This window comes from Entelurus aequoreus, linkage group LG12, assembly GCF_033978785.1.
Source record: "Entelurus aequoreus isolate RoL-2023_Sb linkage group LG12, RoL_Eaeq_v1.1, whole genome shotgun sequence".
Taxonomy (NCBI): Eukaryota; Metazoa; Chordata; class Actinopteri; order Syngnathiformes; family Syngnathidae; genus Entelurus; species Entelurus aequoreus.
Genome location: NC_084742.1, coordinates 11,890,547 through 11,917,703, shown reverse-complemented (window position 1 = coordinate 11,917,703; position 27,157 = coordinate 11,890,547). Strand labels below are relative to the sequence as shown.

The following is a 27,157-nucleotide window of genomic DNA, read 5'->3' as shown; positions in this document are numbered from 1 at the left end:
TAAACAAACCCCAACAACATTATGATTTGTACATTTTCAGAATGTGCTTGTTCTATTTTTAAACAAAGAAAACAATCTGAAGTTGTCTTTATTTTTAAGTTATCGTGCCGTGATTTTACCAGTCCGGCCCACTTGGGAGTAGATTTTTCTCCATGTGGCCCCCGATCTAAAATGAGTTTGACACCCCTGAAGTAAATGAACCTCGCTTTAAAAAGCATTGATCACTCCCTGTGTGTCGGCATATAACTTTGTGTGTCGTCACCTTTATGTGCCTCGCTCGTCGTCAAATAAGCTCTCTCCTGCTTGCCTTTGTTTACCGAGCACACTTGCAATCAGGATAAGAAGACTCTTCACTCTGGCTTCACTTCAATCACACCAAATCAGCGCACTTTATTATTCCTCATGCCTTTCAAAAACAAGTGAGGCGTTTTTTTTTTTTTCCTCCCGTCTTTCTCCGCCATGATGGTCATAAAGGACGCAGGTGTAACTCCCGGCGTGGCGCCCAGGCCCGCCTGTGGCGCCTGACGTCAAGGTGTCCACGGGCGGATTACCGTGCTCAAAGAGCGTCTTAGCGCCGTGCTTGACTTTGGCGAGGCTGCGGCTTGACCTGTGGCCGGCGCCAAAAAGCCACATCGTGAGGCGACCCGTTTCCTTCCCACTTGAGACGGTTGTTGCTGTGATTGCATATTATCCAAACCCTGCGCGGGATTTTGGCAAAGATCCCTGCGGAGATTGCATGTCTCGGGCCAAAAAGGACAAGGCTGCTCGCTGTAAGCTCGCTCTTCAAATGATGATTCGTTTGTGTCAACTAGTTTTCAGAAAGAGGCCTCCAAATAGAATACAGTAGGGCAGGGGAGTCCAAAATGCGGCCCGGGGGGGCCATTTGCGGCCCGCAGCTAATTGTTTACCGGCCCGCCACACATTCTTGAAATGCTATTGCAAAAATTAAAAAAACATTTAAAAAAGTGGAATGAGGTGAAATCTAACTAGAAAAAGTTGCAATGTTGACACAAAGCTACCATGCAGGCTTTTTGTTGTTCTTTTTTCTATCTTTCTTTTTTCTTTTTTTGCCATTGCTTCAAAAAAAAATTATTGACCTATTCAAGGCTCCAATTATTTCAAATATTTCATTTTAAAATGTTTTATGTGGGAAATATTGCCTATATTGTGTGATTGCCGTACAAAAACATCAACATTTTATTTGACAAAAGGTTTGATTGAGACTTTTATTAGTAGGTTGCACAGTGAAGTACATATTCCGTACAATTGACCACTAAATGGTAACACCCGAATAAGTTTTTCAACTTGTTTAAGTCGGGGTCCACTTAAATTGATTCATGATACAGATATATATACTATCATATATACCAGGGGTCACCAACCTTTTTGAAAGCAAGAGCTACTTTTTGGGTAGTGATTAATGCGAAGGGCTACCAGTTTGATACACACTTAAATAAATTGCCAGAAATAGCCAATTTGCTCAATTTACCTTTAACTCTATGTTATTATTAATAATTAATGATATTTACACTTAATTGAACGGTTTAAAAGAGGAGAAAACACGAAAAAAAATGACAATTAAATTTTGAAACATAGTTTATCTTCAATTTCGACTCTCTAAAATTCAAAATTCAACCCAAAAAAAGAAGAGAAAAACTAGCTAACTTGAATCTTTTTGAAAAAATTAAAACAATTATTTATGGAACATCATTACTAATTTTTCCTGATTAAGATTAATTTTAGAATTTTGATGACATGTTTTAAATAGGTTAAAATCCAATCTACACTTTGTTAGAATATATAACGCATTGGACCAAGCTATATTTCTAACAAAGACAAATCATTATTTCTTCTAGATTTTCCAGAACAAAAATTTTAAAAGAAATTCAAAAGACTTTGAAATAAGATTTAAATTTGATTCTACAGATTTTCTAGATTTGCCAGAATATTTTTTTTGAATTTTAATCATAATAGGTTTGAAGAAATATTTCACAAATATTCTTCGTCGAAAAAACAGAAGCTAAAATGAAGAATTAAATTCAAATGTATTTATTATTCTTTACAATAAAAAAAAAAAATTACTTGAACATTGATTTAAATTGTCAGGAAAGAAGAGGAAGGAAATTAAAAGGTAAAAAGGTATATGTGTTTAAAAATCCTAAAATCATTTTTAAGGTTGGATTTTGTCTCTAAAATTGTCTTTCTGAAAGTTATAAGAAGCAAAGTAAAAAAATTAATGAATTTATTTAAACAAGTGAAGACCAAGTCTTTAAAATATTTTCTTGGATTTTCAAATTCTATTTGAGTTTTGTCTCTCTTAGAATAAAAAATGTCGGGCAAAGTGAGACCAGCTTGCTAGTAAATAAATAAAATTTAAAAAATAGAGGCAGCTCACTGGTAAGTGCTGCTATTTGAGCTATTTTTAGAACAGGCCGGCAGGCTACTCATCTGGTCCTTACGGGCTACCTGGTGCCCACGGGCACCGCGTTGGTGACCCCTGATATATACTATCATCATAATACAGTCATCACATAAGATAATCACATTGAATTATTTACATTATTTACAATCAGGGGTGTGGAGGGGGGGGGGGTAGGATATGGACATCAAGTAGTGGACATAGAGAGAGAGAGAGAGAGAGAGAGAGAGAGAGAGAGAGAGAGATGAGAGAGAGAGAGAGAGAGAGAGAGAGAGAGAGAGAGAGAGAGAGAGAGAGATCAGAAGGCAAAAGAAAAAGTATCTGCATTTGATTGTTTACATTTGATTATTAGCAATCCGGGGAGGGTGTTAGTTTAGGGTTGTAGCTGCCTGGAGGTGAACTTTTAAACAAACAAATTAATAGTTCAAACGTAAAATCAACAGATATATCTGAAGTTGAGCTCGTAACTTAAGTGTTGAAAGTTAAAAAAATAATAATAAAAATGTATCACTTTCTGAGTGGGGCACCTTTTGGATCCCAAATATATTTAATGGGATTTTATTTATCTTTTCACTGTGATTACTCAAAAATAATAATGAATTAAAATCAATGGTGTCCTGCATTATTGATGTTTTTAAGGCTCTAATTACTTCACATCAAACATTGCTTTCTGAATGTTTTGGGCAGTATTTCAGTTTTATTATAAAAAACTAAGTTGTCTTTGACAGAAAAGGCATAAAACCTTTTTGTTTTTTTAAACTTTATATCAACCTGAAGTTGATATACTGTAGAGATTTACTGTAAGCGTTATATAAATAAAGAAATAATAATTTGACTTGTTTTTAACATTTTAATGACTTAGACCCTTTACGGTCCCCGGGAGCCCTAAAGGTAAAAAACAAACAAAATCCATATATATTGTTATGGTTTGAAAATTAAAAATATCAAAATGGCCCCCGCATGCTTTAATTTTTCTGTGTGCGGCCCTCAGTGGAAATAGTTAGGACACCCCTGCAGTAGGGAGTAGTGTTGTAACGATACCAATATTTTGGTACCGGTACCGGTACTAAAATTATTTCCATTCTTTTTGGTACTTTTCGGTACTTTTCTAAATGGGGGACCACAAAAAAATGGCATTATTGGCTTTATTTTAACCAAAAATCTTAGGGTACATCAAACATATGTTTCTTATTGCAGTTAAGTCCTTAAATAAAAATTGAACATACTAGACAACCTGTCTTTTAGTAGTAAGTAAACAAACAAAGGCTCCTACTTAGTCTGCTGACATATGCAGTAACATATTGTGTCATTTTCCATTCTATTATTTTGTCAACATTATTAAGGACAGGTGGTCGAAAAGTAATTATTAATCTACTTGTTCATTTACTGTTAACATCTGCTTACTTTCTCTTTTTACACGTTCTATCTACACTTCTGTTCAAATGTAATAATCCCTTATCCTTCTGTTGTTTGATACTCTACATTAGTTTTGGATACCACAAATTTGGGTATCAATCCGATATCAAGTAGTTGAAGGATCATACATTGGTCATATTCAAAATCCTCATGTGTCCAGGGACATATTTCCTCAGTTTATAGACATAATATAAAAACATTTTAAACGAAAGAAGATGTGATGACAAAAAATATTGATGTAATCATAGTAGTATCGACTAGATACGCTCCTGTACTTGGTATCATTACAGTGGATGTTAGGTGTAGATCCATCAATGGTGTTTGTTTACATTTTGATGCCGGTGAGCTACGGTGTGTAGTGAAACATATTTAGCTATTCCTCGTCCTGCAGGGATGATACTTGTAAGAAATTATTTGTCGCCATGGAGGCGAGGATTAGTGATTTAGAAATCGCTAAAACACTGCCGACAGCGGATGGACTTTAGCCGCTAGCTAGCTAGTCATGTCTTAAAGCACCTCTTCCTGAGGGTGTTTCAGTGTATAACTTCTTTAGTTTTTAAGCCAAAATGCGTCCGTTCTCCATTATCCACTGTGTCTGCTTGTAAGTAGGGATGATGTTTGATAAGGAATTATCGAGTTCGAGCCTAGTATCGAATCCTCTTATCGAACCGATTCCTTATCAATTCTCTTATCGAGTCCAGATAGGTTGTTGTATATGGAAAAAAACACACAATATTTGGTTTAACAAAAGCTCACTTTTACTATATAATAAAAAAATAAAAACTAATAAATAAATAAATATTGACTGTTACCCACCTAAAAAAATAAAATAAAATAAATAAATATTGACTGTTGTTACCCAAAGTATTTTAAGTAGGATTTTTCAGAGAAACAAATATATACAGTAACACAAAAACAACCTGTCTCTGTGATCACTATAGGTGTATAAATAATAATATAGTGTTAAATAAAATCAGTCCCTTGGGCACAAAACTGAAAATAATACAGCTCTACAAAAAGTGCACTTCTGCTGCTATTTGACATAACTGTTTGTTATGATGCTTTGACATTTTTGCACTTTATTTCTTTATTGAAAGAAAATTCTATGAAGAGAAAAGTTATTTGCAAATGTGGTTACAATGCAAAAAAATGAAAAGTTAAAGCTAAAAAAAGAAATACACTTTATTGAGTTAACATTATTTCTTTATAAGGGGGGAAAATGTTATGAGCTAGAGAATACAACAACTACACTACCCAGCATGCAACGGGAGTTTCGAGCATGCGCGGTAGCCCCGAAAAGTGTTGCATGTTGCCACGCTGTGAAAGTAAACGTCAAGAACTCAGCCAACACGCCTCGTCTGCATTATTTATAATTAGACAGACAACACATCTACAGTGTGATTTTGTTTTGTTTACAAGGAAAGAAAAACAAAAGTAAAAAAAGGGAGATGTCATATATGTTGTATATATATATGTATGTGCTGCAGTTGCTTTAAGAACGTTGCGACAGCTGCCGTAAAGGAGGTGCGTTGCTAGCCTGGTTGCTATGTTTCCGGTTGGTCGTAAAAGTGTTCGTCATGTGTTTTACCCTGCTAAAATCTCTCAGTAACATTATTCGATGGATTATAGCTTTTGTTTTTAACTTTATTACACCTTGGAGCGCTTTTTCCCGTCCATTGTTTTCCTGCTTTCGCTATCTGCGCCTAATGACTGAGCTACGTGACGTCATTTCTTGTGATGTCCCACGGAGCATTTCTGGTCGGGACGGGATTCGAATAAAGAATCAACTCTTTTCCTTTACTATATTGGTCTCGATAACGGGTACCGGTTCTCAAAAAGGGATTCGAGTCCGAGGACTCGGTTCTTTTCTTATCAAACAACCGGGAAAACCGGTTTCGAGTATCATCCCTACTTGTAAGTACTGATTGTGTGCACATTCAACAATACCGTGACAATAATGATAACTGTGACCGTTTTGGCTGCAAAAACTCGATATAAAATTGTCATATTGTTGCATTCCTGTAATGGTATTGACTAGGAACTAGAGATGTCCGATAATATCGGGCTGCCGATATTATTGGCCGATAAATGCTTTAAAATGTAATATTTATTATTTCTTTATTTATTATTATTTATTTATAATATCGATAAATTATCGGTATCGGTTTCAAAAAGTAAAATTTAGGACATTTTAAAACGCCGCTGTACGGAGTGGTACCCGGACGTAGGGAGAAGTACAGAACGGCAATAAACCTTAAAGGCACTGCCTTTGCGTGCCGGCCCAATCACATAATATCGACGGCTTTTGACACATACAAGTGAATGCAAGGCATACTTGCTCAACAGCCATACAGGTCACACTGAGGGTCGCCGTAACTTTAACACTGTTACAAATATGCGCCACACTGTGAACCCACACCAAACAAGAATGACAAACACATTTCGGGAGAACATCCGCACCGTAACACAACATAAACACAACAGAACAAATACCCAGAACCCCTTGCAGCACTAACTCTTCCGGGACGCTACAATATACACCCCCCGCTGGTTGAAAAACATGGCCGCAATCAAATGTCTTTGCAGGGAGATGGGTGGGACTATCTGCCCATAAGTCATTGACCATTTGTCTTTTGATTATACAACTTTGAGTATTATGCTAGCACGTCGTACTAATTATTTTGACCACAACCCTTTGAGGGCGCCACAAATGTAATTTACAGTAGGTTGTCTTATATTCTTGTACATGATTGTAGACAAATATATCCTGTACCAGCAGATGGCAGTAGTCTGCACTCGCTATTGTTGGTCTCATTTCACAATGGCACAGTTACAAACGGTTCAATCACGGACACAATTGAACCAAGTTGAAGAACTTTAACACTCTCCCTGAGAAAACATTTGAGCTCAATTATCCGTAAAAGATGGCGCCAAGCGCTGACGGGTGCCAACAGGCTGAACACACCAGCAGGCTTTGGACGCAAGTATCGAACCCAATGACAAATATTGTCTTCAGTGAAAATTGGGGCAAACGTTGGCCTTCTCACTGGACTTCACCCTCAGGCCCAACAATTAACTAAATCCGCAATGACAGACGGTTTCCTTTGGCGTCTTTCCTCCGCTGCCAACGTAATAATAAATTAGAAAAACGCAGCCATCAGTCATGCTAATGAAAGCTCAGATGGAAGGATGTGATTGGCTGCCGGCATTTTGTTGACGCCATGTCAAGACAGACGCGCTGTTGTTCCTCGGGCTAACGCTAATTAGTCGCACGGAACGGTGCGGAAAGTGCTTGCGGACCGCGGCGGTACGGCAGTATGCCCGCCTTGAAAAATAAAGCTGTCAGCGGGAACACAAGGGAGAGGGAGAGATGAATAAGTCCTAATTACACAGCTGCAGTTTGGGTATTTTGCAGGTTTCTACAGTAATGATTCAAAAGACGCCTTTGTTTGGGTATGCATGGATCTTTGTGTCCTTTATTTTTAGGGTCGAGCTTTATTGAAGAGAACAGCAGAAAGCAGTGCGACTCACTCACTAGAAAGACAGCTTCATTATCGAATAGGATGAAGAGGAAATACATCAACGTTTCCAAACAAGCAGAAGTACACGACATGAAAGAGGAGACCGGACCAAAGCAAATTAACAACGAGGCTTAATCATGTTAAGAACTGACGACCTCTTGCGGATGCAACAGATCCACCCGGGAAATGCTAGAAATCGATAGGGCGGATGTACAGTATGTGACCAAAGTCTTCATTGTGGTTGGACCAAACAATGAATGTTTATTTCCTCTTCCTTTGGACCGTGCTCATTTTCAGTCCTTGAAAAAAGGGTTTTTGAAGTCTGACAACTAGGGTTTCGGGTATAGTGTAAACTGAAAGACAGAAACTAATTATGATTTTTTTCTGCATTTCAAATACTTCAAAATGGTGGTTCTTTGGTCAAATGCATACATTATGTTTTACAGATCCTTTTCAAGCCGCATTCCGACCGTGTTGTGGGCGGCCTTATTTCCTTGTCCCCACGTTGACAGTGTCTTCTCCCCGTCATCTTTTGTTTTAGTTTTTAGCGCGTCCATAGCGAGTCTACTGGACAGATATACACTATATTGCCAAAAGTATTTGGCCACCCATCCAAATGATCAGAACCAGGCCCAATTAGCGGGCCCCTTCCTCTTCCAACATGACTGTGCACCAGTGCACAAAGCAAGGTCCATAAAGACATGGATGACAGAGTCTGGTGTGGATGAACTTGACTGGCCTGCACAGAGTCCTGACCTGAACCCGATAGAACACCTTTGGGATGAATTAGAACGGAGACTTGAGAGCCAGACCTTTTCGACCAACATCAGTGTGTAACCTCACCAATGCGCTCTTGAAAGAATGGTCGAAAATTCCCATAAACCCACTCCGCAACCTTGTGGACAGCCTTCCCAGAAAAGTTGAAGCTGTAGTAGCTGCAAAAGGTGGACTGACATCATATTGAACCCTATGGGTTAGGAATGGGATGGCACTTCAAGTTCATATGTGAGTCAAGTAGGGCTGCAACAACCAATCGATTAAATCAATTAAAATCGAATATTAAAATAGTTGCTGATTAATTTAGTCATCGATTCGTTGGATCTGCGCATGCGCAGAGGTTTTTTTTTTTTTTTTTTTTTTTTTTTTTTAATAAACCTTTATTTATAAACTGCAACATGTACAAACAGCTGAGAAACAATAATCAAAATAAGTATGGTGCCAGTATGCTGGGTTTTTTTTCCAATAAAATACTGGATAGGATAGAAATGTAGTTTGTCTCTTTTATCCGATTATTAATCGATTAATCGAAGTAATAATCGACAGATTAATCGATTATCAAATTAATCGTTAGTTGCGGCCCTAGAGTCAAGGCATGTGGCCAAAGACTTTTGGCAATATAGTGTGTATGTGTGTATATATATATATATATATATATATATATATATATATATATATATATATATATATATATATATATATATATATATATATATATATATATATATATATATATACATAGCCACCCATTGACAATCAATGGGTGGCTGACTAAATACTTTTTTGCCCCACTGTATATATATATATACATACATACATATATACACACATATATGTGTGTGTGTGTGTGTGTGTGTGTATGTGTGTGTGTCTATACTGAACGTTCGACCTATATTCTATTTTCTATTAGAAATGGCAACAGCGGAGGATGCATGTCCATGTATGAGCCAGTCTGCCCCACAACTAGAGGATAGCAAAAAAGGAGCTTATTGACTTCAGCGCGGACTGGCGCAAAGCACTTTGGGTAAATTTATACCATGTATGGAGACGTCACAGGGCAGAAAACGTCACAGGGCACAGTAAATTCCAAACGGCTCGTTTAAAGGAAGTATGAAGGAAGGCAAGATTGTTTTATAGATATCTCTGCATAACTCGATGGTTTGATTTCAGCTATTACGGACTTATGCAGATACCAAAATACACAACAGCAGGTACATTTGTAAAAAAAAAAAAAAAGTTGGTTTTGAATAATAGAAACACCCACTTTCAGGGGTTTAAAGGCTTATTGCTGGGGTCGTACCTCTGAAAAGTGCTGGTTTTGTACCCTTGACATTTGATGTTTACAGCTTGGAAAGGAGTCCAACAGATGATAACTAGAAATAAGGGGAACATCAATGCAGCTTGGACATTGAAGTACAGAAATGCCCTCACAATTGCGGGTGTCCAGTGCCGATATTGCTATCAGATGTTGCTTCAATGTCAGCAAAAAGACAACTATAGGATTATATCGGCTATAAAATCAACAATACAAGCAGTCCTGCAGCTTTTGTAATTTTGCAAAGCTGGACAGCTGGTTAACATCTAAATGCATAAGTCCATTCCAGACAGGTAACAAATAAACATGCTAGTGTTTTTACTACCTAAAATTCTTCTCTGAGTAATACCACTTAATCAAGCCATTTGTAACATTCCCCTCTATAAAATAATAAAAGCAAGTATAATTTGTGCTGATATCGTATCAAAACGGAAGTGGAAAAAGTTGGATCGGGACACCCGTAGTCTACTAGTCTTAATCAAACTGATGATATTCTCAATGTTGATATGCGCATGTAAGAATGCCTCGTAAACCAAGGACTTGACTGTGAATGTCATCGTTCACTCAAAAATGTTGTTCAAAAGACTAAACTCGTTCACCAACATCACATTTTTACCTGGCAAATACCTGCTAACCACGTTAAGTGCTCTAGGGCAGTGGTTCTCAAATGGGGGTACGCGTACCCCTGGGGGTACTTGAAGGTATGCCAAGGGGTACGTGAGATTTTTTTTAAATTTTCTAAAAATAGCAACAATTCAAAAATCATCTATAGATATATTTATTGAATAATACTTCAACAAAATATGAATGAAAGTTCATAAACTGAACATCAAATCAAATAGGCTATTCCATTCATTACCATAAACCCAGAGTTTCCCCCATGCTATGATGGTTTGACCCTCACTAAAATGTCTGTCAAAAAGAACAATGCAATATTCAATGTTGACAGCTAGATTTTTTTTGGACATGTTCCATAAATATTGATGTTAAAGATTTTTCTTTTCTGTGAAGAAATGTTTAGAATGAAGTTCATGAATCCAGATGGATCTCTATTACAATCCCCAAAGAGGGCACTTTAAGTTGATGATTACTTCTATGTGTAGAAATCTTTATTTATAATTGAATCACTTGTTTATTTTTCAACAAGTTTTTAGTTATTTTTATATCTTTTTTTCCAAATAGTTCAAGAAAGACCACTACAAATGAGCAATATTTTGCACTGTTATACAATTTAATAAATCAATAAATTAATAAATTTTACTTCTTTATCTCTTTTTTTCAACCAAAAATGCTTAGCTCTGATTAGGGGGTACTTGAATCAAAAAAATGTTCACAGGGGGTACATCACTGAAAAAAGGTTGAGAACCACTGCTCTAGGGCAAGGGTCTACTTAAAATTACCTTTAAGGGTGCCAACTGTAATCGCCATTTTTCTTTTCTTTTTACTATGATGAGCTGGATTCAAACCGAAAAAATGTATTTAGAAAAAGTTGTATTTTGCGCAAGATGAGAAAGGTTCTGGTTTTCCAACCCTTGATATTGAACGTTTACAGTTTGGGAACACACCTCAGTTGTTCTGGGTCCTGGAAAAGGCCCAATTAGGGTCAAATAATCAGTGCTATGAAAGCCAAATATTTTAAAATGTATTCCTGTGAGAGCCATATAATATTTTTTAACACGGAATACAACTAAATGCGTGCATTTCTAAGTAAGACCAACATTTTTTGAGTATAATAAGTCTCTTATTCTTTTTAATAACATTGTTACTCTGAAGCTAACCATCAATAAATAAAATACTTATTACCATTAATGCGACTTCTGGTGCTGCATGGTTTTGCTGATGGCTTTGTAGTCTGGTTGATACATGGTTATTTTTAAAACTGTGATTACCAGCGGAATTATGCATTACTTATCGTGTTAAGCAGTGTCAGCTAAGATTTATCTGAGAGCCAGATGCAGTCATCAAAAGAGCCACATCTGGCTCTAGAGCCATAGGTTCCCTACCCCTGGTCTAGATAAAATCTTCAGCATAGAGAAGAACTAATACTGTACGTCTACTTCTTTAATAGATCCTCAACTGTAGACGCCAAGTGTGACTGTTAATGTTTGGCACCAGTAAGTTTGCTTGTACTTTCCATCAGAGGAGAGGTTCTTTAAGGGCGAGCATCACAGATCTGTGAAATTAGATCTGCAGAGTTGAAGTTTGTGCCTTTTTTTTTGTGAGACGTGCCTCCTCTAAAAACGACATAAGTGGGAATCAAAGGATGAAAATCATCCTGACAGGTGTAACATTATCCCGGTGCTAATCTCTTCATCGTAGGATAAACGGGACGCACAGCGGTGGATTCAGGGACCTAAGCGGGTCCTGTCACAACGATGCTTTGAAGGGCCATCGGGCTTTTAAGGCGTCGGTCAAGGTTGACTCTGCCGGATTAACATTCCGTCAGCTTTTATTTTCAGTAGGCGTCGGCGCGCTGTGATTACCGCCACGAGAGCTGGTGATTGACGGCGGTCCGTGTTGTCGTAGCCGCCTTCTGGTGAAGTCACAGTCGGCTGCATTTTAAAGATCTGAACAAAGGCAACATCACTTTCTCGCACAAACCGCACTCCTCCTTGCGTGTTAAGACTGGGAGGACTGTAAATAGCACAACCTGTCCAAGGGCAACATTTGCTTGGCTGTTTTATCGCTTTGCTGTGAATCACAGGAGGATGTGTGGAGGATGGCTGGCGAAACAATGAAGTGGAACCAATCCAACAGGCACCCACTTTATCTCATCCCCGTTTTCTCATTGCCTTTTCTCAATTTTTTCGCTATCGCCGGCTATCTTAATGAGCGCCGGCATTCCATCAAGGGCGAGCGCCAGCCTGAGAGATGCATTGCAGGCAGGCAGGGCACACGGGGAGCTGGCGGGCCAGGACGGGCATCGCCTATTAAGTCAATTTAAAGGCCTACTGAAATGAGATTTTCATATTTAAACGGGGATAGCAGATCCATTCTATGTGTCATACTTACTTGATCATTTCGCGATATTGCCATATTTTTTCTGAATGGATTTAGTAGACAACATCGACGATAAAGTTCGCAACTTTTGGTCGCTGATAAAAAAAAAAGCCTTGCCTGTACCGGAAGTAGCGTGACGTCACAGGTTGAAGAGCTCCTCACATCTGCACATTGTTTACACCAGCAGCGAGAGCGATTCGGACCGAGAAAGCGACGATTACCCCATTAATTTGAGCGAGGATGAAAGATTCGTGGATGAGGAAAGTGACAGTGAAGGATTAGAGTGCAGTGCAGGACGCCAGGGTGTATCTTTTTTCGCTCTGACCGTAACTTAGGTACAAGGGCTCATTGGATTCCACACTTTCTCCTTTTTCTATTGTGGATCACGGATTTGTATTTCAAACCACCTCGGATACTATATCCTCTTGAAAATGAGAGTCGAGAACGCGAAATGGACATTCACAGTGATACATCGGTGAAGCACTTTAGCTTCGGAGCTAACATGATAGCATCGTGCTTAACTGCGGATAGAAACAGAAGAAACGTGCCCCGGACTGGAAGGATAGACCGAAGATCAACAATACTATTATTACTTCTACTATCAGGAGACACCGAACCAAACCCCGGACCTGTAACCACACGGTTAATGCTGTCCAGCCTGGCGAAGTCTAGCAATGCTGTTGCTAACGATGCCATTGAAGCTAACTTAGCTACGGGACCTCGACAGAGCTATGCTAAAAGCATTAGCTCTCCACCTACGCCAGCCAGCCCTCATCTGCTCATCACCACCCGTGCTCACCTGCGTTCCAGCGATCGACGGCTCGACAAAGGACTTCACCCGATCATCGGTGCGGTCGGCGGCTAGCGTCGGATAGCGCGTCTGCTATCCAACTCAAAGTCCTCCTGGTTGTGTTGCTGTAGCCAGCCGCTAATACACCGATCCCACCCACAGCTTTCTTCTTTGCTGTCTTCATTGTCCATTAAACAAATTGCAAAAGATTCACCAACACAGATGTCCAGAATACTGTGGAATTATGTGGTGGAAACAGACGACTTAAGCTGGCCACCGTGCTATTCCAAAATGTCTGCTTCAACCCGTGACGTCACACGCAAACGTCATCATACCGAGACGTTTTCAGCCGGATATTCCCCGGGAAATTTAAAATTGCACTTTATAAGTTAACCCGGCCGTATTGGCACGTGTTGCAATGTTAAGATGTCATCATTGATATATAAACTATCAGACTGCGTGGTCGGTAGTAGTGGGTTTCAGTAGGCCTTTAAACTCACCGACATGAGCAGAAGTGGGACTTCACGTTATTAGAGGTTCACAAAACACAAAAAACAAATCCATTATGTTAACTTTCCAAATATTGGATCAGTTTTGGTCAGGTGATGTCAGTCTTTTAGCGACGTTATTAGCACAGAAGGTAGACTACGTCTTTTTTTTTATTTGACACTCATTACCAACACTTGAAGGGCATAAATGGAAAGGCCCCGTTGTCACAGTTTACCTGACCCATGAAACGTGACTAACTGGGGGGGGGTGCACTATCCAGATGGCAGTAGAGAGTTCAATATCTTAAAATGTGTTTTGTGGCAATTCAAACTGTGACTACAGCATCAGTTGCTATGTAGAGTGGCGCTTTCCATCATTTTCAGCAGACTGCATTGCAAAATGATTATGATTGAAAATTGATGTGTGTTCTTGTCTCTCATAATGATTGTGAACGATGGGCAAAATTCCCCCAAAAAAGTGCAGTTCCCCTATAAGCAAGTATTAGTGACATTGTTATTACAAAGAGGTAACTTGCTTACGCAGCTACAGTATCGACATACTGAGCCGGTGAGCTGCTGCATGGCCTCTGAGTTGGTTAAAGTTAATTCATGATTATAAATAAAGCCTCTCACTTGTATAGTAGAAGGTTGTTGCCATAAACCGTGAAGTTGGTCCACTTTGACATTGAACTCAGACCTAGAGATGGCGAAAAAGACACAAAAAGCTGCACGTTTGCGGCACCATTTGTTTGTTCCCTATGTGAGGATTATGGTTAATTCTTCATCTAAAAAGGGAAGGTTAAGTTAAAGTTAAAGTACCCATGATTGTCACACACACACACACTAGGTGTGGCGAAATATGAACATCCCATCAGTCTGCATCCCAGTGAGAGCAGACAGTGTACAGTAAGTGATTGTTTTATTATGATCGAAGTTTGTATTTCTTGTTTAGCACTTAGCAATCGTGCTACTTGCTGGATTTGCTTATCACTCAGCTTCTAAAACTTTAAGTAAATCCTCCTCAAATTCATTCGCAAAAATATACCTTTCTGATTCATCATTTGTCCCAAAGTAGTTATAGTTGTCTCTCTCAAAGTCTGCCATGAGTAGTACTTGTTGTTGTTGAAATAGCGAACAGCGCCGTATGCTTAAAATTAGAAAATACGTACATTTTAAATGGTATTAAGAATGGGCCTGTTACTACAATACAGCAAACCTTGATGGATGTGTTTGAATGCTTTTTTAGAGTGCTTTATAGGCAAAATAGAGTGACTCCATTGTTAGCTGACTTTTGCTAGCTTTATTTACAAGTTAGAATGCATCAAAAAAAATTGTTATTGTCTCACATAATTATTGTGAATGATAGGCAATGTTCCCCAAAAAGATGTGGTTCCCCTTAAAGTCTGTGTGATATAAAACGAGTAACATATTTATATTCGCTTTATAATCTTTGTTGCAATAACGTGCTTTTTGAAGTTAAGGTTAGAAGGAACACATAAAACATTGCTAACAAAGTCATAAAATCGCAATTCGATTCAATGTTGTTGGAAAAAAAAGTAAGAAACTTTTTGAAAAAACTAGCACATATTTGTACATTTTAGGCCGCAACAATCACAAAAAAAGCCTGCTAAATCCAACGTACCAATCCTAAAATTTTGTGAACCGTTCCACCTTATCAATCTTTTCCCATGTTCGATAGTACACTGAAGGTATGAACCGAATTACAACCTTAAGTAATAGTTTTTTTTGTAGTGCGATTTAAAGACATTTCAAGTCAATCCAAATCAGAAGGGTCAAACTTTGGGGATTAATACAGTGGTCCCCAACCACCGGTGCACAAGAAATTAAAAAATAAATAAATAAATAAAAATGTATATATATATATATTTTCTATTTTTTTATTAAATCAACATAAAAAACAATATATACATTATATATCAATATAGATCAATACAGTTTGCAGGGATACAGTCCATAAGCACACATGATTGTATTTCTTTATGAAAAAAATAATAATAATAAATCGCTCCCCCCCCCCCTGGTCCGTGGGACAAATTTTCCAAATTTTCCCCAGCTACAAAAAAGTTGGGGACCACTGGATTAATACATGTGGCATATTTGTCAGAAAAACATTAATAATTATAATAAATATAAAGCGGTGCATTATTTGACAAATTTGGCATTGTCAATGAATCATCAAAGTGTACTTATATAGCCCTTAATCACAAATGTCTCAAAGGGCTTAGAATACTTTAACTAGCACCACAAATAGCTGTAACATGAATGCACAGCCTCCATGGTGGGTCTGCATGCATCCCATAATGAGCCAGCAGAGACTATAGCGGGCCGGCTCATTAGCATGCATGCTAGAAGAAGCAGGTGAGTCCCACAGGCGACATACAATAGGCAACATGTCGTAAACTGATTTCTCGGGAAATGATCTTAACGGGCAGCAACAATAGCGAGACACCATTATGTGGACGCATTATGTAGGACAAGATGGTGTTCCAGCCTAGCAGAGACTCCATTTCCTTGGTGTTCGCTGAAGCAAGAATAGCTTCTACGCCTGAAAGACACACGCTGGCGTATTCTCTTTCACATATTCTCCGGGACAAGGCAGTAAATGTATCCAAACTCCCGGGGAATTGAGCATCCACACAGCACAGCATCGCATTGCTCTCTGCGATATGGCTGCAGGATTTTGGCAAGTGCCGCTGTTCTGCTCATGGTTCCAAGCTAAAGTCCTTGAGTGGTGCTGAATCATGTCCTCCAGCTTCAGCCAAGGAGGAGCCAAAAGAGGAGATGTTTAGAAAAGTTTGGACGTAGCCCGGAGTTGCTATTAACAGCTGCCATTTTCTTGCTGATATCGGATATCAACTTATTGAAAAGTCCCCATGGAGGTGCAGAGGGAGGAGATTGCTGCAGGTGAAGGCAGCAGCTGCCTCTTCTCTGGAGAAGCCATTATCTTCGGACGTATGGAAATCTGCTAATTAAAAGGCTAATCAGAGGAGGGTTCACAGTTATTAGCGCCAGATGCAAGACGGGCCCCTGTCTGCACCTTTTTGTCCTTTTGTTCTCTGACCATGTCCTCCGAAATGTGTGTCTTTGACGCAGCCCAGGTCGTAATGACACGGTCATTTTTCACAGATGGCCGGAATATCAAAATCAGAGTCACAGAGGACAATGCAGCAGAAAGTTTTGCGGCCTCTCAAAAGTGAGCATTTCTTCCTTTCTTTATCAGGACAGAACTCTGCAGGCTGGCCTTCGTTAATGAAGTGTCACAACAACATGTAAGCAGCAGCGAGAATCCCAACTCGCTATCATGATAATAATTGGAAAGCTTTGGACCCCCTGCGGGCTCTCCTGGGAATGTCTGAGTACTGACTGAGCACATTAGCACAGCTTCTTTCTGACACCTCGTTCCTGCGAGCGCTGCGAGACATGTGAGAAAAGTAGAGGCGTCACATTTCAGCAAACACCGGCTGCAGGTGCCTCAAACTGCGAGGTGGCAGTCGGACGCACAAGAGGCAGGAAATTAAACATGGCAACACAACGAGAGATATATTTACAGATTTGCATTCATTTCCTCGCACCTCCCCCTTTGCCATTCCTGTCTCAGGGGTACCTGGCCCGCAGCAGGACTGGTCTTAACAGACGCCTGCAGAGATACAACATAAATATTTAGACAGCTAGAACTACACGTCCTTTTTCCATCCCCAACCTCTAGCGATACCTTTGTATTCGCTCCTCTCTAATGCTGGAGGATATATTTGCTCGGGAGGACACCCCTGGGAACAAGGTTAGGATTTTAGAACACCAGTTTTTTGGGCTTATTTCCAGCCTGAGCGACCTTAAACCCTATTCGTCAATGTACGCTGTCCACAGTCTGGGTAACGTCTCACTGACAGCGAGCCAAATGACTGTCTGTCCTCAGTGCTGCTTCAGGAGTCTAAAAGGAGCTCACTGCTCTTAGGACCTGCGTCTAAATCTATTAATTGTAAGAAATAAGGCTTCCAGTGACAACAAACATCTCCTTATTTGGTGGTTTAGTATTCACTTGTACTTGTACAGTCTTCACATTTCAGCAAGCATTTTTATTAGAGTATACAGTCGTGGTCAAAAGTTTACCACATAACTTTCCTCCAGAAGGTCTTATCTTTGTCCATGTGATGTCAGATGAAACAACAATTTAGCTGTTTGGCCACAATACCCAGCAGTATGTTTGGAGGAGAAAAGGTGAGGCCTTTAATCCCAGGAACACCAATCTTACCGTCAACCATGGTGGTGGTTGTATTATGCTCTGGGCCTGTTTTGCTGCCAATGGAACTGGTTGCTTTACAGAGAGTAAATGGGACAATGAAAAAGGAGGATTACCTCCAAATTCTTCAGGACAACCTAAAATCTGGGTCTTAGGCACAGTTGGGTGTTCCAACAGGACAATGACCCCATACACACGTCAAAAGTGGTAAAGGAATGGCTAAATCAGGCTAGAATTAAGGTTTTAGAATGGCCTTCCCAAAGTCCTGAATTAAACGTGTGGACAATGCTGAAGCTTGTGGATGGCTACCAAAAGCGCCTTATTGCAGTGAAACTTGCCAAGGGACTTGTAACCAAATATTAACATTGCTATCTGTATACTTTTGACCCAGCAGATTTGGTCACCTTTTCAGTAGACCCATAATAAATTCATAAAAGAACCAAACTTCCTGAATGTTTTTTGTGACCAACAAGTATGTGCTCCAATCACTCTATCACAAAAAAATAAGAGTTGTAGAAATTATTGGAAACTCAAGACAGCCATGATGATATGTTCTTTACAAGTGTATGTAAACTTTAGACCACAACTGTATGTTGTCAGTGGACAATACTAAGGCTGTCTTTGATGAAGGATTTTCATGGTTCAATTTGATCTGTTAGATCAGGGGTGTCAAACTCGTTTTCATTGAGGGCCACATCGTAGTTATGGCTGCCCTCAGAGGGCCACTTGTGACAGCGAATAATACAGGTGCTGCTAAAAAAATTAGAATAGGACCCAAAATTTCTAAAAAATGATTTTAAAAAAATGTTGGGCAACTGAAAAGTATGAACATGAGTAGCATTCAACACTTGGTCGGGGTTCATTTAGCCTGAATTACTGGAACAATACGGCGTGGTATGGAGTCAATCAGTCTGTGGCACACCTCAGGTGTTCTGAGAGACCAGGTTGCTCTGATAGTGGCGTTCAGCTCTTCTGCATTGTTGGGTTTTGCTTATCGCATTTTCCAGTTTGCCGGCCAAATAAGGACAGGGATGGCATGGTCCTTAAACCAGGCACTGGTAGTTTTGGCACTGTGTGCAGGTGCCAAGTCTTGTGGAATTATTCAGGGTAAGACAATAAAGAACTAATTATCATGCTTAGTAGAGGTGTAAAAATTCATTGGTACACACCAATTTTAACTTTAGAGATATGAATACATCGTTTGGCGAGCCTCCGGATCAAGCTATATGTTTTATGGATCGGTCGATGTCCGGTTGGAAAGTCATGAATCGGTTGATTGTAGATCTGATACAAAATATGGCCGCCCTAATCTTGCAAGACTTCTTCAAGACTTCTGTGATGACGTAATACGGGAGTACCGTTCTCATTTGCGACTGACAACAACAGAGCATAATGGCAGACAGCACCAAAAGAGTTTACAAATAATGCACCCCCGAATAATAAATCTAAAGTGTGGTAATCATTTGTTTTTTGTTTTTTTTATATAGAATGGTCAGTTGGATAAAAGTATGGCCATTTGTAATGTTTGCGATAAAAAAGTGGCAGCATGACTAATCTGAGCACTCAACTGTTGCAATGGCATCGAGACACTCAAGCTAACGATGAGAGAGCGAAGGATGCTAATGCTAGCAGACCTACCAACTGGCAAGACAAGGACACTGATTTGAAAGACTTCCAGCTCCAACTCAGCCACAACTCTGCGAGGTTATCACAGCATCTACTACACTGTTCATTGTGCTAAAGACCTGGCTGCAGAGCTGCCATGCCTCACGCTTTGAGCGTGAGAGTCATGCAATTTAACCCTTTCTCACACCACACTTGACATTTCCCCATTCAATACTCTATTTTTTTTTTTTTCATAATAATAAACTTGTTTCCTTGCAGCCTGCCGTAGTTCAAGTAATTCTGATTGACTTACCGAAAGAACCAATCACAGACCAATCCATAAATTTGTGTGCCTAAATTTAGCCAACCACTGAAGGCACCATGTAGTGTAAACCAATCAGAAGCAACGTAAGGCGGATATTTGTGTGTTTATTTTTCACACACTTCAGGGCGGCGTTGTCAATTTGGCAACTTTCTTACTTTCTTTCTCAAAAGCGACTAGCAACAAATCTAGCAACTTTTTTTGGATGTTTGCAAACAGGAAAGCGCGTATCACTCTAATGTCCTCAAAGTACAAGTGCAAGCAGTGCTGCTGTGAGCCTTTCCTCACAGTCTACTGAATGTCTGCTCTTAGACAGCTTGTACTGAAAACCTATTAATTACGTTGTACTTCTAAGTGCAATGACAATTAAGTCCATTCCATTCTTGTCAGAGCAGAGAGGAGAGGCCCACCTACTCTGCGCAAAGCTGCCTCTGTCTCTGCTTTGGTTGAGATGTAAATGTTTCATCACTGTCACGCTTCAAATAAAAACAAACCCATCGTTCATGCCAATGAGCCAGTCAATTGGTTCGTTCGTGAATATCTCAACCTTTTAGTCTTTTGGTCAAGTTTGATACTCTAACATTTAACAATGTAGAACAAATAAAAATACAGCTAAACTAAGAATCAACAGAAGAAAATTAATTTACAGTTCTAATCGTAATTTGCATTTTTTAACTCACACATTATTTTCTTTAAGATTGCAATGCCTTGAAGTTGATAGTTATCTTTTCACCAAGCAAAGCTTACATGTACTCTATATAGCACACGCAAAATCCTCACGTAAATGAGGCGGTCTGCACCACTTTTCAATTGCACACACAGTCTTAGTAGATCACACGCAACACGCCCACTAATAGTACACACTATTTTATAGAATGCACAGGCAGTTTAGCGCGAGGTATTTGTAAAGTAAACCAGGCCCTTAGTGCAAACCTGTGCTTTGCCTAGTGGATTATTTTGTGTCATTCTGGTTATTGCTGTGATGAATATGATCAAGAAGCGAGAGGAGTGATCAAATTGTTCTTTACTTATGACATTATTAAAAAGTACTGCACCAATTGGGAGCTTGAGGTGAACAACCAACAACCGACACTGCATAGTTACACAAAGTCGTAGATTGATGTCGTGTTGGGTAGCGTGGCAGAATGTACTATTTGCATTCTGCAGCTTTGTACATTTGTTTCCATTCGCACCAAACTTTAATGAGTTATTTCTCTGCATATGTGCCAACTAGCTGAAAAGTTTCATGGAAATCCCCGCTGTAGTTTTTTTTGCGATATTGTGCGTAGGAAGTAACTTGTCCTTGCACCCAACTTTGAGACATGATTGGGAGAAACCTTGAGTGGATCTATTCGACCCCGCTGTCGGCCCGTCTCCAGGTCCCAGCTGTGGTGCCGCAATGACAGTGTGTGCATTCTAGTCATGCTCCCCTGCAAATAGCAAATAAACCTAGGCGTTTTTTGCGAGGATTGAGTCGGCGCTGCCAAAGATGAAAATTCATGTCCTCATTGATAGCAGGATATGCCCCCCCAACCCACCTCACCCCCCGGGGATATAGTTTGGATCAGATGGAGAGCAAAGCTGGACTGTGACACAGCTGCTCACAAATCACACTGTGTGCTCGAAGCGGCGACAAGTGCCACCTGTTGTGTGTCCTCGACATAACCGCTGACCCGTTTAAGTGGCATCAAATTAAAGACCAGTTTTGTCGGTTCAGAACTCTTTCCCTCTCTTTGGTACAAAAGACAAGATGGAGGTAAAGGTGGTGGCGAAAGGGTGAGCTTGGCCCTTTTCTGCTCTCTCTGTAAGCAATTTTCAGCTCGAGTGAGCAGAGATACGTCGGCCGGAGCAAGAACAATAGCGAAGCTCATTTATTTCCATTGTCCCATGGCGCCACATAAGACAAAAGAAGCCATTTCAGCGTTTGTGTCGAACTGAAAGGAGGCTGGCACACACCTTATGCTCATCAGTCAAAAGGCTACGATCATTGTCATCACTATCCTGATGAGGTTGCGTCCAGGAAACAGCGGGGGGGGGGGGAGGCCCGTGATTGATCGCTACGCTAAGATAGTCGCCGCCGTTGCTCTCCCTAGGCAATCGCTCGCTCAGCATGCCGGCGAGATTCCGAGTCGGCGCTTTCAACTTGAGCGCGATGACTGCTGGTACCTCGGGGAGATGTTCCAGCAGTAAGACTGTCAAAACGAGGGGGGAGGAGGGAAAAGTGTCCGCAGTGTTTAGCCTCTGCGGACTGTGAGGCTTAACGGGGCAGCACAAAGGTGCACAAAGAGCAGCCACCTGTGGGGCTACAGTACGACGCTATATGGCCATCTAGCCGCCGCTCTAATCCACTTGTCCTCAGCGGGGAAACAAGTGTGTCCCATTTGTGTTGTTAGCGTTTCCCAGCCTAAATCACTTGGATTTAAGCATTTTATGGAGATTAGGACAGCTTAGCTCCCAGCCCCGATGTTACCATTAGGGATTTCTGGCACAGCAGATAAGTGAAGGTTCAAGACTGAAGCACAGATGTCACACCTAGTAACCTAATGGTTCCGGAATACTCAACAACATTTGTGAGAGAATGCTTTTCACAGCCACGAGGAGGTGTGTTTGTAGGGCTATAACACAGTTACTGGTACAAACTGGACCGCAAAAAACATTGACACTAGGATTGGCTGATACTGATATTGATCTGATATGATACCAGCAAGTACTTTTATTTTGTAGTTTTTTATGTTAGAGCATTTTGGATCAAGTGAAATTAGTCAAACAGAGAACAATGGTAGGTATGAATCTTACCACAACTGGCTTTGAAGTTTGGGGCATTGTTCACAAATATGTCTAATTTCTTAGTATATACCAGAGGTAAGTAGTAACGCGCTACATTTACTCCATTACATCTACTTGAGTAACTTTTGGGATAAATTGTACTTCTAAGAGTAGTTTCAATGCAACATACTTTTACTTTTACTTGAGTATATTTATAGAGAAGAAACGCTACTTTTACTCCGCTCCATTTATCTACATTCAGCTCGCTACTCGCTACTGATTTTTATCGATCTGTTAATGCACGCTTTGGTTGTTTTGGTTTGTCAGACAGACCTTCAAAGTAGGATCTATCGCATGCCTGCGTTTCACCAATCAAATGCAGTCACTGTTGACGTTAGACTCCGTTTCACCAATCAAACAGAGCCAGGCGGTGACATGATTAACAAGCTTAAGCTTACATGAACTCAACGTCAAATTTGAGGAAGCACATCGCGGTAGGTAACCTTAGTAGATATTTTGGCTGTCACCGTAGGCTGATGTTAGCTTCCCTGCTATGAATCACTGTCAAATGTACATCGTGTGGGGACATTTATTAACGCACTGCAGTCTCATAGACACACACACACACACACACAGTCACACACAGACACACACACACGCATGCATAGAAACACCAATCAGTGTGTTCCCAGGTGCAGCCCACACCTATCAGTTTATGGTTTGCGTAAAGGCTAACTTTTTATGTTCCTTTGTAATCTCTGCCTACTGAGCCTATGGTGCTGTTAAGTTATTGTGGCTCAATTTGCCTTAATTTTTTTTTACGTTAATGTATTATTATTTAATATATATTATTGTTTTAGTTGCTTAAGAGATATTCCTGGCTCTGAATTTGCTCATTGCTATTTTTATGTTTTTGTGCATTATTTGTTGCCGTCATCATTAAACGAACAGGTTACTCATCAGTTACTCAGTACTTGAGTAGGTTTTTCACAACATGCTTTTTTACTTTTACTCAAGTAAATATTTGGGTGACTACTCCTTACTTTTACTTGAGTAATACATCTCTAAAGTAACAGTACTCTCACTTTAGTACAATTTCTGGCTACTCTACACCACCTCTGGTATATACTATGTATCTTTTGCTTAAATAAAGCATTTTAAAGCATAAACATGGCTAAATGAACTGAAAATAGCAACAGTAGTATTGGCCAGTAGATGACTCTAAACCAATCAGTCAGCTGTTCATTATTGGAGTGGGGCGTGGCTCGGTTGGTAGAGCGGCCATGCAAGCAACTTGAGGGTTCCAGGTTTAATTCCCGCTTCCGCCATCCTAGTCACTGCCGTTGTGTCCTTGGGCAAGACTCTTTACCCACTTGCTCCCAGTGCTTTCCACACTGGTTTAAATGTAGCTTAAATATGTAAATAATGGGTTTCAGTATGTAAAGCGCTGTGAGTCTCTAAAAATTATATAAATATAATTCACCTCACTTCACTATTGTGGCCACTGATATGCTCAGCCTCAGGCAGCATTAATATATTGGCTTAAACAAGTGTAAAGGTAATTATGTGGTTGTTATTTCATGTCTAGAGGGCTCTTGTAATTTGAAAAACCTCTAGCTATAAAAAATATTTGATTAATGATTGTTGTTTCCTACTTTGCAAAAATGAATTCACCATGGTCAGGCCCAGGACCTATTAACATAAATGAATGAAGGATTACTGTATTGACAAATGTGCTGTTTTAGACTGCAATAAGGGACACTTAATGTGTATGTCTAGCTTGAGTGCTATTGTGTGCTTAGCTGTTGTGTAGCTGCTAGTTCCTAATAGTCTTTGGCCTACCATGTTGACCTTTTGTAAATTACTTGACTAAAATACAGAAAAAGACCAACCTTGTGTGCATAATGGAGGATATTTAGATGTTGACACGCTGCAGGACTGCTTGTATGGGAGAATATTTGGACATTTGTGGGGATAACTAAATTGATTTTAATGTAAATGCATTTCGATATGATAAATAACATGGTTTATTTAATTTTATATCAATGTACAACTTGTTTCACTCATTTGGCTGAACAGTTTTCCCGCTTCAACGAATGTGTTGAGGGAACTTAACAACGCAAACATTTCTCAGCATGTTCATTTTTTTGACAGCGCTCTCAAACGCAAGCAAGACTGATTATTAAACACATGTTCAGGACACACTAATGTGACAGCGCTTTCATTTTAGCCTCGTTCTAAACGCTCTTTGTTCTCCTCGGCAGGTTCAGCGTGAGCAGGAGGCGTCGCCAACCAGGAGCAGATGCCATGGACGTGTTAAACTTCACTTACTGGAACGCCTCGGAAGGCAATGACACCGACGCGGCGGACGAGGGCGAGAGCGCCTACAAGACGGTGGAGGTGGTGTTCATCGTGCTGGTGGCCGGCTCACTCAGTCTGGTCACCGTCATTGGAAACATCCTGGTCATGCTCTCCATCAAAGTCAACAGGAACTTGCAGACCGTCAACAACTATTTCCTCTTCAGCCTGGCGTGCGCTGACCTCATTATTGGACTGTGCTCCATGAACTTGTACACGGTCTACATCGTCATGGGGTACTGGCCTCTGGGCCCGGTGGTTTGCGACCTGTGGCTGGCGCTGGACTACGTAGTCAGCAACGCCTCTGTCATGAATCTTCTTATCATAAGCTTTGACAGATACTTCTGCGTCACCAAGCCCCTCAGCTACCCTGTCAAAAGAACCACCAAGATGGCAGGGATGATGATCGCCGCCGCCTGGGTGTTGTCTTTCATCCTGTGGGCGCCCGCCATCCTCTTCTGGCAGTTTATTGTGGGTGGGCGGACAGTGCCTGAGAAGGAGTGTTACATTCAGTTCTTCTCCAACGCCGCTGTCACTTTTGGCACAGCCATTGCCGCCTTTTACTTGCCCGTCATCATCATGATTCAGCTCTACTGGCAGATCTCCAGGGCGAGCAAAAGCCGGGTGAAGAAGGATAACCGAAAGCCGTCAGGAGGCAACGCCGAGCCTCTGTCGCCCGCCCAGCGGAGGAACAACAAACCCAACAATAACAACGTACCTGGCGAGAGCGTGGGGTGTTCTCAGAGCCAGAATGCGGACGATGGCGCAAGCCAACATGACGAAAGGATGCAGAACGGAAAAGCACCTTCTTCAAACACGAACGAGGGCGAAACCGAGGGTGACGATGTGGCGAAGGACGTCTGCGCTCCTGGAGAAGAGAAGGAGAGCTCCAACGACTCCACCTCGGGCAGCGTGGCCGCATCTAACCTGAAGGACGAGGAGGCGGTGCCTTCCGCGGCCAACTCCAGCGCAGACACCAGCCAGTCTCTTCCCCGCCAACGGGCCAAGGCAGGCGTCTCCAAGCTGACCTGCATCAAAATTAAAGCAAAATCCCCCAAAGGTGACTGCTACACGCCCTCCAACACCACCGTAGAAATAGTCCCCGCCTCCGACAGGCAGAACCACGTGGCCCGCAAGATCGTCAAGATGACCAAGCAGCCGCCCAACAAAAAGAAGAAAGCGCCGCCGTCGCGGGAGAAGAAGGTGACGCGCACCATCATGGCCATCCTGGTGGCTTTCGTGGCCACCTGGACGCCTTACAACGTGATGGTGCTCATTAACACCTTCTGCTCCAGCTGCATCCCCAACACGGTGTGGACGCTGGGGTACTGGCTATGCTATATCAACAGCACCATCAACCCCGCCTGCTATGCCCTTTGCAACGTCACCTTCAAAAAGACGTTCAAGCACCTCCTGCTCTGCCAGTACAAGAGCAGTCGGTCCGCCAGGTAGAGATGCTGGCATGGAGAGAGTGCCATGTGTGGATGTTTGTGACCATTCTTTCATTCATGTCGGAGCACTTTACACAAATTAGCTGTGTTGTTCACAAAGGAACTTACTCCTTCAAGAGGAAGTGCAACATGTTGTTCACTCTGGGGCAATAGGGCTGCCTGAAGTTACTAACTTTTAACATCTTTTAAGTTCAGTGACAAAACTTGTAGATACGTGTAAAAACTACATCCCTATTTGTGTTCACACTTCATCGCTGCACATCCGTGACCGGACGGATGGCATGCATTAAAACTGGATCGAATACATTTTTATTAAATTCCAGTGGCTGCAATGTGCAACCTTGCCACTAGAAGCCACTAAATCTTCTGCACTTGTGAATCTTAAAGGTCCCCTAATAGTAAAATTGTAATGATATTTTAACAGTACTATGTCTCCCGGGAGCCTGTTTTTGATTGAAAAACCTCTTGGTACTGCCTCCGCCTGCACCATTTATACACTCACACACCACTTTGCTTTACATCTTAAAATAAAGCCACACTTGGGAGATGAATCATTTTGTTGTTGCAGAAAATAAGCTAACCTAGCATGGTGTTAAAATGTGAATGTAATGTTAGCACCGTAGGAAACATATCTACAGTATGGCCCCATTCCAGGGTGGATCTCGTGTGAG

The 27,157-nt window shown here is 40.8% G+C and overlaps 1 protein-coding gene across 3 annotated transcripts in view; it reads left to right on the top strand.

Moving 5' to 3' along the window:
* chrm2a (cholinergic receptor, muscarinic 2a) overlaps window positions 1-27,157 on the top strand; it is a 123,211-nt gene extending 96,054 nt beyond the window's left edge. For all 3 annotated transcript variants that reach the window (XM_062064725.1, XM_062064726.1, XM_062064724.1), the window contains one exon: window positions 24,942-27,157. In XM_062064725.1, the coding sequence (XP_061920709.1) occupies window positions 24,985-26,487 (1,503 nt within the window). In that variant the 5' untranslated portion in view covers window positions 24,942-24,984 and the 3' untranslated portion in view covers window positions 26,488-27,157. The remainder of the gene's footprint in view (window positions 1-24,941) is intronic.